The 12,998-nt window shown below is 45.6% G+C and overlaps 1 protein-coding gene across 3 annotated transcripts in view; it reads right to left on the bottom strand.

The window, feature by feature from the left end:
* Positions 1–12,998, bottom strand: part of SPTBN1 (spectrin beta, non-erythrocytic 1) — a 135,876-nt gene that overhangs the window by 74,069 nt on the left and 48,809 nt on the right. The window contains exon 1 of one of the 3 annotated variants that reach the window (XM_013191037.3): positions 4,873–5,419. The exons of the other annotated variants lie outside the window; for them this stretch is intronic. Coding sequence (XP_013046491.3) covers positions 4,873–4,981 — 109 coding nt within the window. The 5' untranslated portion in view covers positions 4,982–5,419. Of the gene's footprint in view, positions 1–4,872; positions 5,420–12,998 lie in introns of those variants that run through there. 3 annotated transcript variants of the gene reach the window in all.

Consider the following 12,998-nt stretch of genomic DNA (forward strand, 5'->3'; position numbering starts at 1 on the left):
GAAGAGACAAGAATCAAGTACAAGGCCTAGCAAGTGATTTGGTAAAAACGTTCCTTTTGAAAAAGAACTTGGATATGTTAGCTACAACACTTACCCAATCATTTCCTCCAAGTTAAATCCTGAAATTACACACTCAGTTAGTTGGAAAGATCACTTTTTATAACCTTTTCGTAACAACTGTCCATTTGAAACATTTCTAGACAAAGATGACTTTCACCAATATTCAGCTACCATCTTTGTTGCAGATAGCTAAAATGCCATAAAACTGAGTCTAACGTTCAAATATATTTGCGGAAAGACTTTACATCAGAAAGAATAAGGACCCAACTATCACAGACATGCACGCTGCATTTGCAGTTACTTAAGTCTTTGCAACTCTGATAGGGCTTCCAACCATTTAGCTCGTGCCCATGTGTTCACTGAAAACAGAAGACTGAAGTATGCTGTGACATGAAGATTTTGGAAGGGTTGCCAACAGCAGAAAACCAAGCAAGATTTGCCAGAAGAATATGGACATATTTGTGGGTCTGAGAGGAGGGGGAGGGGAACAAACACAAACCAGACCCATTTCATCTGAAATTAAATTAAACCTTCCCCCGTTTCACCTTTAACGGGAATTGCCATGACAAGAAGTGCCAGTGACCAATTTGGTAGACAAAGTAGGATGTCCTTCAGCAATCGCTGCCTGTAGCTATGCAGGTCATTGCTAGCAAGCAACTGTGAAAACCTTTAGCACGTAAATCTTGCAACAAGGAGCGCAGCTGGTGAAACTTTTCAAAGGGCACCCACATAACTTCAGAGGATCCTGGGTGTAGCAGGAGATCTCACTACCCTAACCTAGGCCAGTCCTTGAGCAACTCAGACACACTTGTCAGTTCCCAGCAGCAGCTCCCTTTGGTCCTTGGGCACAGGCAGGGATCTGGGGACGAGACTTTCTTGCAGGAAACAAATTACATTTCCGCCTAAAATTCAACATTAGACAAACTAAACAAAATCAGAATGTACCACACAGCAGGGTACAGCACCCAGCTCCTCTGGAAGCTGGCTTTCCCCAGGCGATTTATCAGGAGCACAGGAGCACAGGTCTGGCCTGCTCCCTTCCCCTGGGAGTTCAGATTTGTGATTACCTCTGAAGTCTCACACCTCTGGCCCAGCCTTAGAGCTGAGGCCCAGCTTCCCAACTACATTGCAGGAACTGAACAAGCCACCAAGCTACTAACTGCCAGCAGTGCTAACAAACACCACGCCGTCCTGTTAGCCAGGTGGGAAGGAGCCTGCGAACAGCAATGACAGCTGCTCTCGCCCTGACGGCTTCCCCTGGCACTGCCACTCAGGCGCCTTCACCTTTGCTGTGGAAGGTGATACAGCTGCGGGGATCTACTTGCAAATTCCTGACTTGCGTCTTCCTGCCAACCCTGAAACCCCTCCAGGACCCCCCAGGATCCTGGAATGTTAACGCAGCCACGGTGATGTCTTGGTTTGCAGTTACAACCTATCTGTTTTGCTTGTCACGCAAGTCCTCAGCTGAACAGGATGTATTTCCTCCATGGACATACCCTGCATAAGCTACATGGCAACACGTTTTCCACAAACAAGTTTTGGGGTCCTGTCTTTACTTGCAGAGGGTTACTCCAGCCTTACAACACGATCCCTTTTTGCTGAACAACCAGCCGTGAGAACTGAAGCTCCACACCTAGGTTTAAGATGATAGCAACCACTGATACAATCTCTCGCTTATCATTCCAGGACTGGGCGAACAAACCATAATAAGAACTAACAAAGCTTACAAAAGAAAACAGAACTTGTGAAAGCATTTTTTCTCTCCACACCTGCACTGACATCCTCCTGAGCACCAGGACTGAGTATGCTGAGGAGTCCTGCTGATGATCTGGATTTCCCCTTCTAGTCACGGCAGCTTCAACACACGCCTCCCTGTAGCACCGTTTACACCGTTGCCATCAGCCTCTGCTTCTCTGTTACCACACACGGACTTCAGGATTTCTTTTGACACTGCAACAGCCTTGATGCACTCCTAGCAACATCTTCTGCCACCTCCTGCTTCACTTGGACCCCGCGAGGAGAATGGTGGGGGTCCCAGCAAGGCAACCCTGCCCAGGTGCAGTCCCACAGCTTGCGCGGGCTTCATGCCCCCGTGGCACAGGGCTGCAAAATCTGCCTGAAAGGCTCCGCCAGCCACCACCGCCAAGTTTAACAACAGTTTCCATAAAAATCACCACCTTCAAGGCACTTAACAGAGGTGGAATGTAAGAGTGCCTAAGTGGTCATACAAATCTGCATCCGAATTCGCTTTGTCGCTAGCATTTTAGGGCAGAGTTAGGTTGTCTCCTGGTTCTTTTTTTCTTCTCAAATGAGACTTACAGTGCCAAACCAACCATATCCGCTACCTTAGGAAAGATGAGATCAGAGAGGTATCCTCATCTCATTTCTGATTCACACTTCTGCTCAGTACAGGGCCTGAGCACTCGCTCTCTGTACTTTTTGTCGAAATGTGCTCTTAAAGAGCTTTTCTCGAGGAAAGTTTCCAACCTCCGCTAGGCCTGAACCACACCTTGCTACAGGCTAGTGCAAAGCCATGGATTCACATGAATACTCTCAGGAACTGTGAGAAATGAGGGGCAAATTCAGTGTGGGAAGAACACAGGTGGAGTCTAAGGTACCCTGTATGGTGCCAAGCCATGCTGCCAGGGGCAAGAGGGGTGAAACCCTGTTATAAAGGCGAAAAGCACAACGATAAGAAGGAAGTAAAGCTTTAAAGGTACTTTTTACCAGAGACTGAAAAATGTTTTAAAATGTCTCTGGTCTTATTCACTTGTACACCTTCCAACTGGTGACAGAATTGTAATTTAAAAGTCCTATATGTATTCAGCTCATCCTAGCTGGGTCTAAGCCTGGGATGCATGGAGCAGCCTGCAGTGCCACAGAAGGCCCTGTGATGTTACCAGAGCCCCTAGCAGGAAACAGAAGTCACTTGAATTTCTGCAACTACCAAATAATGGCTGTTAGATACTCTCCAAACAAAGAGCTATTAATCCAAGGAAAGACACCTCTGTGTCTGCAGTTAAGCCACTCCCTTTACAGCACACAATATTTTGTATAGTTATTTAGCATTTCAGGGAGTATCTAGTGCATAATTTAAAACATTTCCTGTACTGAAGCTCCACCCTGGCTGAGATCATTGTCAGCACTACTTTTCAAGCCTGTCTGTCCTCTCTGCAGCATGAATAAACAGCTATGGATGGTCTACTGCAAAGTCCCTCTTTTCAGAAGAACTCCCTGCATTTTATCTCTTTCGTTACAGGAAATTGCAGTAAATTTAAGGGGAGTATTGCAATCCCCCTTCCTCCCCCCAAGTCAACACCACATTCCACTGAAGCGAAAACTCACTTTCTGTGCTTTCAACACTGCGGTCTCCTTTCCTCTTTCAATGTGATGTAAACACACAGATAATGGATTCCTGAAGCAGTGACCCTGCAAATGATAAAATCTGCCTTCTTTAGACTGCTAACTTAACCAGCAAAGAAAGAGGCATGTGCCAGCACTTCTTCCCCTGTGCCACAGACTTACCGCGCTCTTTTTAAAGCGAGCACTGCAGCCTAAGATCTGACAGATGACCAAGATAAAGCCTCTAACGTATTCCCTCGTGTGCAAGTTCGGAGCCTGGATTTTCCATGCCTTGCCTGAGGAATGCCTAAGTTACCAGTGTTTAAGTTGCTGTCATTTTATCTTATTACATCCAGTACGCAGCCATTACTGCGAGCCAGTTTACGAGATAAACAAAGTAGTATGAATGAAAGATTTTTCTGCCTCCCTCCTTAAGCCAACAAATAGGAACATTCCTTGCACTAACCAAGGCTCTTCCTCCCTCTCGGAAGGGAACCACAGGACCATGCTTGTGGCATAGACCACAGTAAAATAAGAAACTTGCACAGAAGGGATAAACTTCACTGTACTCCGGGCTTATTTACAGAGCCATATGGATGTAGAGAAGGAGAAGGTTTGGCTTTGGCTAAGAATTCTTTCTGATTTTGAAACTGCAGTGCCAGAGTTCATTCATCCCTGAGACCTGCCTTGCACAGGGAAGCAGCAGCACCTGAGGCAGGGAGACGCCGGGCCCAATCCTCCTCCAGGTCACCACTAAGAGCCCGGGCTCTCAGCACAGCTCAGAGGCCTACCCTCTATCCAGCACGCCACCGCTCCCCAGTAGAAACCCCTGGTTTCTCTTCCCACCTGATAGAGAAGGTAATGGGGAGGCACTGCAGGACATTCTCTCTGTCTAGAAGTAGATTAGTATATGATAAAGAAAATTAGGAACGCTGAATTGTGTGAATGCTTTTTGAGTGATCTACTATCAACACGAGTTCAAGCAAAGCAGCTTATTTGGAAACGATGTAAGTGCTCCTGATTTGAAGAAATCAAGCTACCCGTCTTTACAGGGTGCAGGCAGGCAGTTAGAAAGAGGTGCTGTACTGCAAAGTGCACCCAAACAAAGCTACAATTTTACGATTAGTTTCCACAGTTACAACTGTATTTTATTTAAGGCAAAAATAAACAGAAAGACCACTTCCTCACTCTCCCCTTTACTGTTTAAAGTGACTTGGTCAGGTTAGTCCTCACCCGTACGGCTGAGTGGCTCAGCGCTGAACACGCACCATAACACTGTAAGACTGAGGACACCTTCACAGGGATAAAAGTTGCACGGTACCTTCTGAAAGCACGCAAAGCTTGGTGCCATAGCACTGCTTCTGGCCTCTGTTATCGTTAAAGCCTTGATTCAATGAGAACAAGCCCAGGCTAACATGTTTACGGGAATCATATCATAGCAACACTTACAAAAAAACAGCACGGGCTTACCTTGCAACTGCTTGAATCTTCCTTCTAACTGATTATAGTTATACGGCACCTGGGCTGCATATCCTGGGGACAAGGGCCCAGGCATACTGGTTGATTTTTGTAATTCCATTTACAGGTAACACAGGGATACGATGAACTGCAGCATAAAGAAACCACAGGTTTCTCTACCATACATCCAGGTAAATCCCAGCTTCCTCAGAAGTTTGGCTTCAGTCCCTAGAGAAAACGCTCTCGCTGAGCCCTAAGCAAATAACAGCTTCGGTTCAAAATCCAGCCGTGTGGGTTGGCGGTAAGCTGCCTGTAACGGGTTCAAACTTAAAGCACCAGGAGGGTTTTTTGGTGTCTTGTTTTTTCCCCACTCCACTCCGGGCAACGCTCACGTGCCTAAATCAGGTTTCAAACGCTCGCCCAGCACTGGCAAAACTCAATCAAATAAAAGCCAGCTTGCGATTCCGCCTGGTAAAAGCAGCAGGGAGCCACGCGCTGCCGTCCTTGCCGGCACTTGCAGGAGCCGCGCACACCTCAGACCCTTCTGCTGGTTTGTAACATAATCAGCAGCCGCCCGGGTGGAGGCTGATGTCACTTGATTACCATACGGCACTGTGGAGGAAACGAAGGCTGTACCAAGGGCGAAGGGGCGGCGGAGCAGGGGAAGAGCCAGACGGCGGGCGAAACACCGAAGCAGCTCCTTCCGCTCAGCAGCACCCGACCCACCGGGAGAGCTGGCTGCAGGGCCCGGCCGCCGACCCCGGGGCACCTCCACGGCCAGGGGGCCAGTGGTATCTCCCTGAACAAAGCTGGTGGAATTACAAGCTTTTGTCGAGAGCCTCATGTAACGGAAAAGTCTCAGATTACTATCGCATGAAAAGGAGGGCGCTTCTCGTCGCTCATTTTCGAGACTGTTCACTTGACAAAGCAACTCGTACACAGGAATGCTCATCCAGTATTTAGCAGCAGGCGAGGGGAGGGCTCAAAAAAGCGTGCCGTGCTCGCCATCACGCCGGGAAGGAGCGAAGCCCTGGCCAAAAGACTCTTTAAGCAGCCCGCTCCTGGTGCTCTGTTTTGAGTAGCTTGCTGGTGCTGAGGATTCTGGCACAGCCCGGGGATGCGGCCACCCAGCCAGCGGGATGCCGGGAGCTGGGTACATGGGGGCCCAGCCAAGTGCAGGACCAGTCCCTGCGGGCTGAGGTGGGCTCCTGAAGATGCCATCAGGTCCACGACATGTCAGCCATCCCCCAGGTGTAGGAGCTCCTACCCTCACTCATTCTAAGCAAAATTAAAAGGTCAATTCTGCATATATATCCCCAATCTGAATCGTCTGCCTGCCTGCTTTTCAAACTGCTGATAACATTCATACAAACGTTTTCTCTTTTTTTTTTTTTTTAATTTCTTGCATTTCCAAATTCCTTTCCACTTGAATCAATGTTCTCTTCTCCTCCCACTCCATCCCCTCATTAAACGTTTCAAAATGTTGCCTTTGTTTTGATGCTTTTGATGCTGTATTTTCACAAGTTTTGAGTCATATAGTAATTTGAGGACAATTTCTGTGGGAGAAGCTCGTTGCAGCCCCGGCTCCAGCGAGGCTCAAGCTGGAAATCCAACCAGCCATCACCAGCACCCCGGGGAACAAATGGGCAACAAATCCAGCCACGAGCAGTGCTAAATTCAGGAGAAGTGATGGAAGTCAACACTTCCCAACTAGAGCTGGGGTTTCCAAAAACACACGGGCTGTTGGAAATGCCTGGCACACCGCTCCCTAGGTCATAAATACATTTAAAATATTTATAGCTTTTAACTATACTGGTTTGCTTAAAACAACAACCTATCCCTAGCCCAGAATTCCTTATTGTATTGATACAGAAGGGCTTTTGCTAGCATATTGCGGTGAACCCCTTTATATCAATAGAGCTGTGTTTACACAAGACTTGTGGTGCTACAGGAGACTTCAAGCTGAGCCTAAAATGCTTTGGTCTTTTTGAAAGCTGGCCTTCAGTCTTTCTAGCACTACCCACGCCTGTGCCACTGAAGCCTGTTCAGCTGCCCAGAGTAGATTTTTTTTACAGCGTCGGGGAAGAAAAGCGACTGTACGGCTGGAACACCGCTGGACAACGCAGCGAGGTGCTGCAGGCTCGGGCCCTAAAATAAGTGCTTGGAAGGCGAGAAGGGGACTTGAGGAAGCACCTGTACTTGCTGCTGCTGCTGCAGGCAGGATGCTGCTCTCAAGACAACAATGCGCTGATGCTGGCGTGGTGAGCCCCACGTTCCTGCTAAACCTTCCCCTGGTAATCTCTGTACAGCCAGCTGTCCCTCTGGCGCTGAGACCCAAGCAGAGCAGCAGCGGCCACCCGATTTCCAGACTGGGGGGAAGGGGAAGACAAAAATACAGAGGGCTCCACAATTCACAAGAGCAGTGCTCAGTAAACTGAGCCGTTAACATCCAAGTGCAAGCTCCTCAAAGCTCCAGGAGCACGCTTTGCCCAGCACACAAGTACAGGCTTATTTCTGCTGCAGGATTTTTTCCTGCAGCTTTCTACCAACAGCAGCTTTTGCCTGCAATGCCGGAGCTATGTTATAATTAAACAAAACCCTTCCCCTCGAGAGCAGGCAGGCAGCCAGGCCCTACCTGCAGGCGTATCAGCTCATTACTGTCCCACCTTGAGCAAACAGGTGTTGCTATGTGAGTTCACAAGGCAGCCCTCAGGTCCAAGTGAGTGACAGGAGAGCTGGAGTATTTTTTTGTCGTCTTTAAGGGCATAAATCAGGAGCCAGGAACTTTTCCCCAGCTGTAAGTTTTCCCAACACCTTTGGCAGGCGACGCACTAATGCACGTGGCTGTTATTAAAAATATTGAAAAGTAAAATATTACAAAAACAAAACATTAAAAAATAAAAATAATCATTTGGCTTTGACCCATATAAAACACTGGCTGGCATTCCCCACCCTGTCATAAAACATTAATAACACCTACATGAATGTACACTTTGGATCATCCCCTATGGGACAACTGAATCTGGTTAGCATTTCTTGGGAATCATAAGCTTAACAAAAGATGGGTTTTGAGCAGTTTTTTTGTCCTGTCCCTCCAGTTCTGGCCTGCCCTGTAACACTCCATGTCACCTGAAAAAGAGAAGGAGCTGCAGCGGGTACAGAGCAGTGCAGGCTACACAGCAAGCAGGAGGAAAACCAGAGGACAGGGGAGGAATGTGTTTGAACTGAGCAGATTTTGCGCAAGCTTTCACGCACAGGGACACGCAACACAAAGACATTATGGAGAACTCAGCAGCACTGGCTGTGAAACTCTGACCTCATTTTAGCGGCCATGCAGGTTGGCATTTGGGCTGAACAACAGGTCCCCAGGCAACAGATGTGACAGCTTTGTTAATGATGGTATCAGCTCCTTGGGATGGCCCTGATCACTGGGTGCTTCCGACTCATCTGCCAGAGCATCACTTATGCTTTGCTGCGTCTCCTGCGTACATTTTGAAGGCTCCACTTAACAGGTTGGTGGCAATTCAGTAAAAAGAGCAACACAAAATGGGGATCTGCCTGGATTTGTGAAACTTCACACTGTATGTAGCAACTTCTTAAAAACGGGCATACTGCCAGTTCCCATTTTTATTTGGGTAACATCAGCCCTAATACATTCACTTGCTGTTAACTCTGAACCAGTGACCCTGGGACCTGCTTACCGGCTGTTACACAGCAATGCATCAAATTGATCCCAAGGTTTTCACATGCACAAAGCCCTTTTTATAGCTAGTTTTCACTCATTTTCTCTGTCTCTCTCTAATTGACTGCACTCTCGACAATACTAATTAGATTATATGTTACGGAGGGGAATTAAAGCTTTAGAGGCCATAAATAAGATAACGTTTGAGCACTGATCCAAGTGTAACTTATCAAATCAGCCCAGCTTGAAATTGTCCATGGTGTGATTCATCGCTGACTACAGTGGTGGAGAACACTAAGGAACAAATCATGTGTTAACTTCTGGTAACCAGGGAGGGAGGTGGGATTTTTTTTCTTAAATGTTGTTCCCACTTTCCTCCCATTGCTGTGAGATACTTTTTGCTTGTATTCTTTGAATTGTACCTCTCCCTGCTTGACTGGTAATGACGGCTTGCATTGTTTGTGTACTTGTTAAGAGTTATTAAATAAAAACGCAAGTGATTATCCACTTAACCATAAATACATGCAGTAATGCAAAGCATGACTTAGTTGACATGATTAGAGCTTTGCAAAGCCTCAAGGAGAACAAGAGGTTGATTACAGGAACAATATGAATACAGAAGCAACATCTGGAGGCAGGTGCTTACCCCAGAACAGAAAGGATCTGTCCCAGGATCTGTCTTGGCACTGCTTCTGAAAAGTGCTGCTGAGGTGAATGGGCTCTGACCACACAATTCAAGGGAAAAAAAGCGATGTTAAAGCTAGCAAAATTGCCATCCAAATCCCTAACTATTAGTGTTCCTAAGACTGAATAAAACCATCGCTTTTCTTAGTCAAAAAAAATGCCAGAACTAAAATCTTAGTGTATCCCCCCAAAAAAAACCTACAGACAAAATTCTAAGAAGTTCCAGGCTAAAGATCCAGTTGATAACTTTTTCAGAAAACAAGCATTAGGTTCGCAGCTTTGCTGTACTCCCACAGCCTCGCTAGAATAGGAATAGCTACAAGTGGCCTGACAGCCTCATCCACCCGTCAGACCACACTGTCTTCCAGTCAAGTCAGCCAAAGCTGGCTGCCTTTACTGGGTCGACAGGGAAGGCAGCATGTGTGGTGGACACAACGTCCCAAACAGGCCCACCCACAAAACCAGTCATCTATTCATATGTGAAAAACCAATGCGGAATTTCACAAAATGTTCCCTGGGTACCATAAAATAAATGCAGGCTTTGCACTGCTGTGCTCTGAAACAAAGATGTGATTTTACAACTCCACGAAAGACAATTATCTTTCTAATGAGAAGCAGCATGCACTCCAGAGCTTACAATAATTACAAATCTGGTTAATCATCACCTCTGTCTTTCCTTTTTACTCTTATTTGCTCTTGTAAATTCTCTACTTGGTGACTAACTAGAAAAAAATGTGAGATAAAAAGGATGATTTATTAATCTAAAATGCCACCAAAAATCACATAAACATTTGTTCTTCTCCTGACAGGGGGTGAAGTTCATACACAGCCCCTCAGCGCCACAGTTAGGAACTGGAAACTCCATCACGTCTGCCCTTCTCCACTTCTCTGCCAATGCCTCGGTCTGCTCAGTAACAGGAGAATCTCTCCTTGCATATGCGATAGTCTCACTAAGGCAAGATGTTCTTGCTGTGGGTTGTTCTAGAAACAGTTATTTTTATCGGATTTGACAATTTGCACAACCTTAGCCCTGCAGAGCTAGCTGCTCTCCTTCCAGTCCGCATACAAGATGCAGGAGCAGAGAGGAGCCTGTCACCACGCCAGCTTCATCACACCTCCCCACTGTGGGTACTGGTGGCAACAGAAGGGTTCCTCTCCCAAACTCACCATCCTGCCACGTGTAGTAACTGCTGCAGCAGGTGAGAAAGCCCCAGACACAACAAGAGCTTCTCGGAAGCAACAGTTCCATTTCAGAACAGAATTAACTTCTGTTTGAAGGGGATTTTAGGTCAGTGGCAACTACGAAGGCATTTGCTGCTCCAAGTGCCTTCCAGATGTATTCTCCTTGACTCACGTGGGCTTGGGAGACCCAATGGAATCGAGAGGGAAGGGAAAGGGACAGATTAAAAAGCAAGGGACAAGGATTTATCACAGAAGGGCCTGCTCACACGCCTTCATCTGGCTGGCCTCCCAGTGTTCTGCGGGGTCCAGGCACTGCCCTGCTCCTGGGCTGCTCGGGAGGAACCCACACGCTGTAACGAAACCTTTGGGGATCCTTGGGCAAATCAGGCCAGAATATCAATTTACTGCTCAAACCGGGTCAGTTCCACCTGGTTTCGGGTTTCAGCGTGAACAGTTTACACAACTCCTGGATTAACAGGAAAGTTGACATGACTTTTGCAAGAGCACGGCTTTGCACACTGCAACAGTGGAACGTCTGCCAGGAAAGCCTGCAGGGAAGGGATACACGAGCACTTCACATGCGGAAAAAAAACACGGTTTCTGTTGGTACATATTGCAGTCCAAACAGGTTCTTCTGAACTGTATGGCTTTCCCATGCTCTGAACTAAAAGCAGGGAAGCCGTCCCTGAAGAACCCAAAAAATTACATTCACAGGTTTTCTCTGTGGCCCGTGAAATGCTCTTGGCTTGCTACTTGACTTAGATTTAAAAACCTTTTAAAAAGTCTATGAAAATCAAATATGGTACACAGGTATGCACTTAAAATACTCGCTTTCTCTGAAATTTTGTCATGAAAACACTTCTTGTTTTTCTTCCAGAATAAATTGTACAGGTTTTAACATGCTTTTTTAGAAGCTGGTATTATTTTGATTGACTCCTCTCACCCCTTTCCTCCTCTGTCTGAATAGCACCTACATTTATACGTAGGATGGAAAAAGAGAGACTCCCCAGTCCTTTTTGTGCTCTTCCACTTGCACTGTTTTGTTTTGTTTTTTTCCAGAGTTTGACTGTGAACACAGGATGAAGAAGCAGTGTTGCTGCATTATGAATTTTCATGCCTGAGTGATTAATCTTCTATTTCCACTGAACCAAATGAAAATAGGGTAAAAACAGTAAGCTGAACATATCTTTAGGGTCTCTATTTCCACTATTTCCCCTGCTTCCCATACATACAGCAGAAAACATATAGGCTGTGTTAATATTTGCAAATATATCCTAATGGTGACCAGCCACACACACACTGTGAGTTCAGGGAAAAAGCACCTGTCTGTTCCACCAGTTCCATACACGGAGGAACTCAAGCCCCTAAACTAGAAACCTCTGAACTTAACTGGGCCTCCTAAAGAACTTTAGCTCTGCTTACACCCAAGCAACAAAGCTCCAGAACAGCCTTGGTACAGGCTTGCATTGACCCTGTAGCTCATTCAAAATAAACCAGACAGAAAGCAGAAGGAAAATGTAAGAAAACAAAAGTTGCTGGAAGTTGTGTTTTGTTTTTTAATCCTAGATGTAGAACCATGAACTGAAAGCCTCACTTTTAAAGCCAAGGTAAATGAAACATCTCTTTAGCCTAAAACCTTCTTCCTGCGAACCTCACCCACAAAATTTCACCTTCTGGGGATAGCCTGTCTGCAAAAAAGCATAATGATCATCTGACGAGTACTAATTGTCTGAAACTTGAAGATATTATTCCACAGCAAACCATGTATTTCATTCTTATATATATATATAAAGAGCATATAGTAAATATTACACATGCACACTTAGATGTACAAACACTGTCCATGCCTGACACACATCCACCTTAAAGGCTTAATAACTTTTAAAGAAAGAAAAACAACATGAAAAACCGTCACACAACACAAAGTGATTGAAAAAAAAAAATAGCGGTTGCTTTGCTCACTAGAAGAGATCAGAACTGCTAGGAAGAATGTCAGGTACTAAAAAGTGGCACTTGGAAATGAATTTTCATCATCTTCTGTACTTGTCTGGTTCTCACTCCTGTTCCTATTCTTTTTGCCTCTTCCCATCAAGGCAATTCGCCTCCCAGGGCAATCTGGGTTTCTATCTCTCCAGGATATTACCTCAAGATAAGAATCAAAGCTCTGATCCGAGGGGATGATTTCATCACTAATCTTTCCCCATTAGAAAAGCTCCAAGGTTAACAGAAATTAGTAAACATTTTTTAATCCTGTATTGAATTTCGCTTTGCAGTATGCTCTGCTACACATTATTTATACTTCAGGGAGTGCTTTCATGCAGTATCCAAGCAACAAATAGAAGGAAAAATTCAAGGCACATTGCAGATTTGGCTGAATAAACAAAATAAATACAGAAACATCACTAGTTAGTTGCTAAAGACATAAGAAAACATTCAAAGACATAAGAAGAGAAATTCTGCATACGCATTTTTTGTGGAAAGACTTCTTTTAAATTATAGGCTCATGACTAGGTTCTTAAGTGCATCCACGGCCAAGCTCATCCTTGATAAAATTGTAAATTGAAAAAAAAAAAAGATATTGCCAGTATTG

Source organism: Anser cygnoides, chromosome 3, assembly GCF_040182565.1.
Source record: "Anser cygnoides isolate HZ-2024a breed goose chromosome 3, Taihu_goose_T2T_genome, whole genome shotgun sequence".
Lineage (NCBI taxonomy): Eukaryota > Metazoa > Chordata > Aves > Anseriformes > Anatidae > Anser > Anser cygnoides.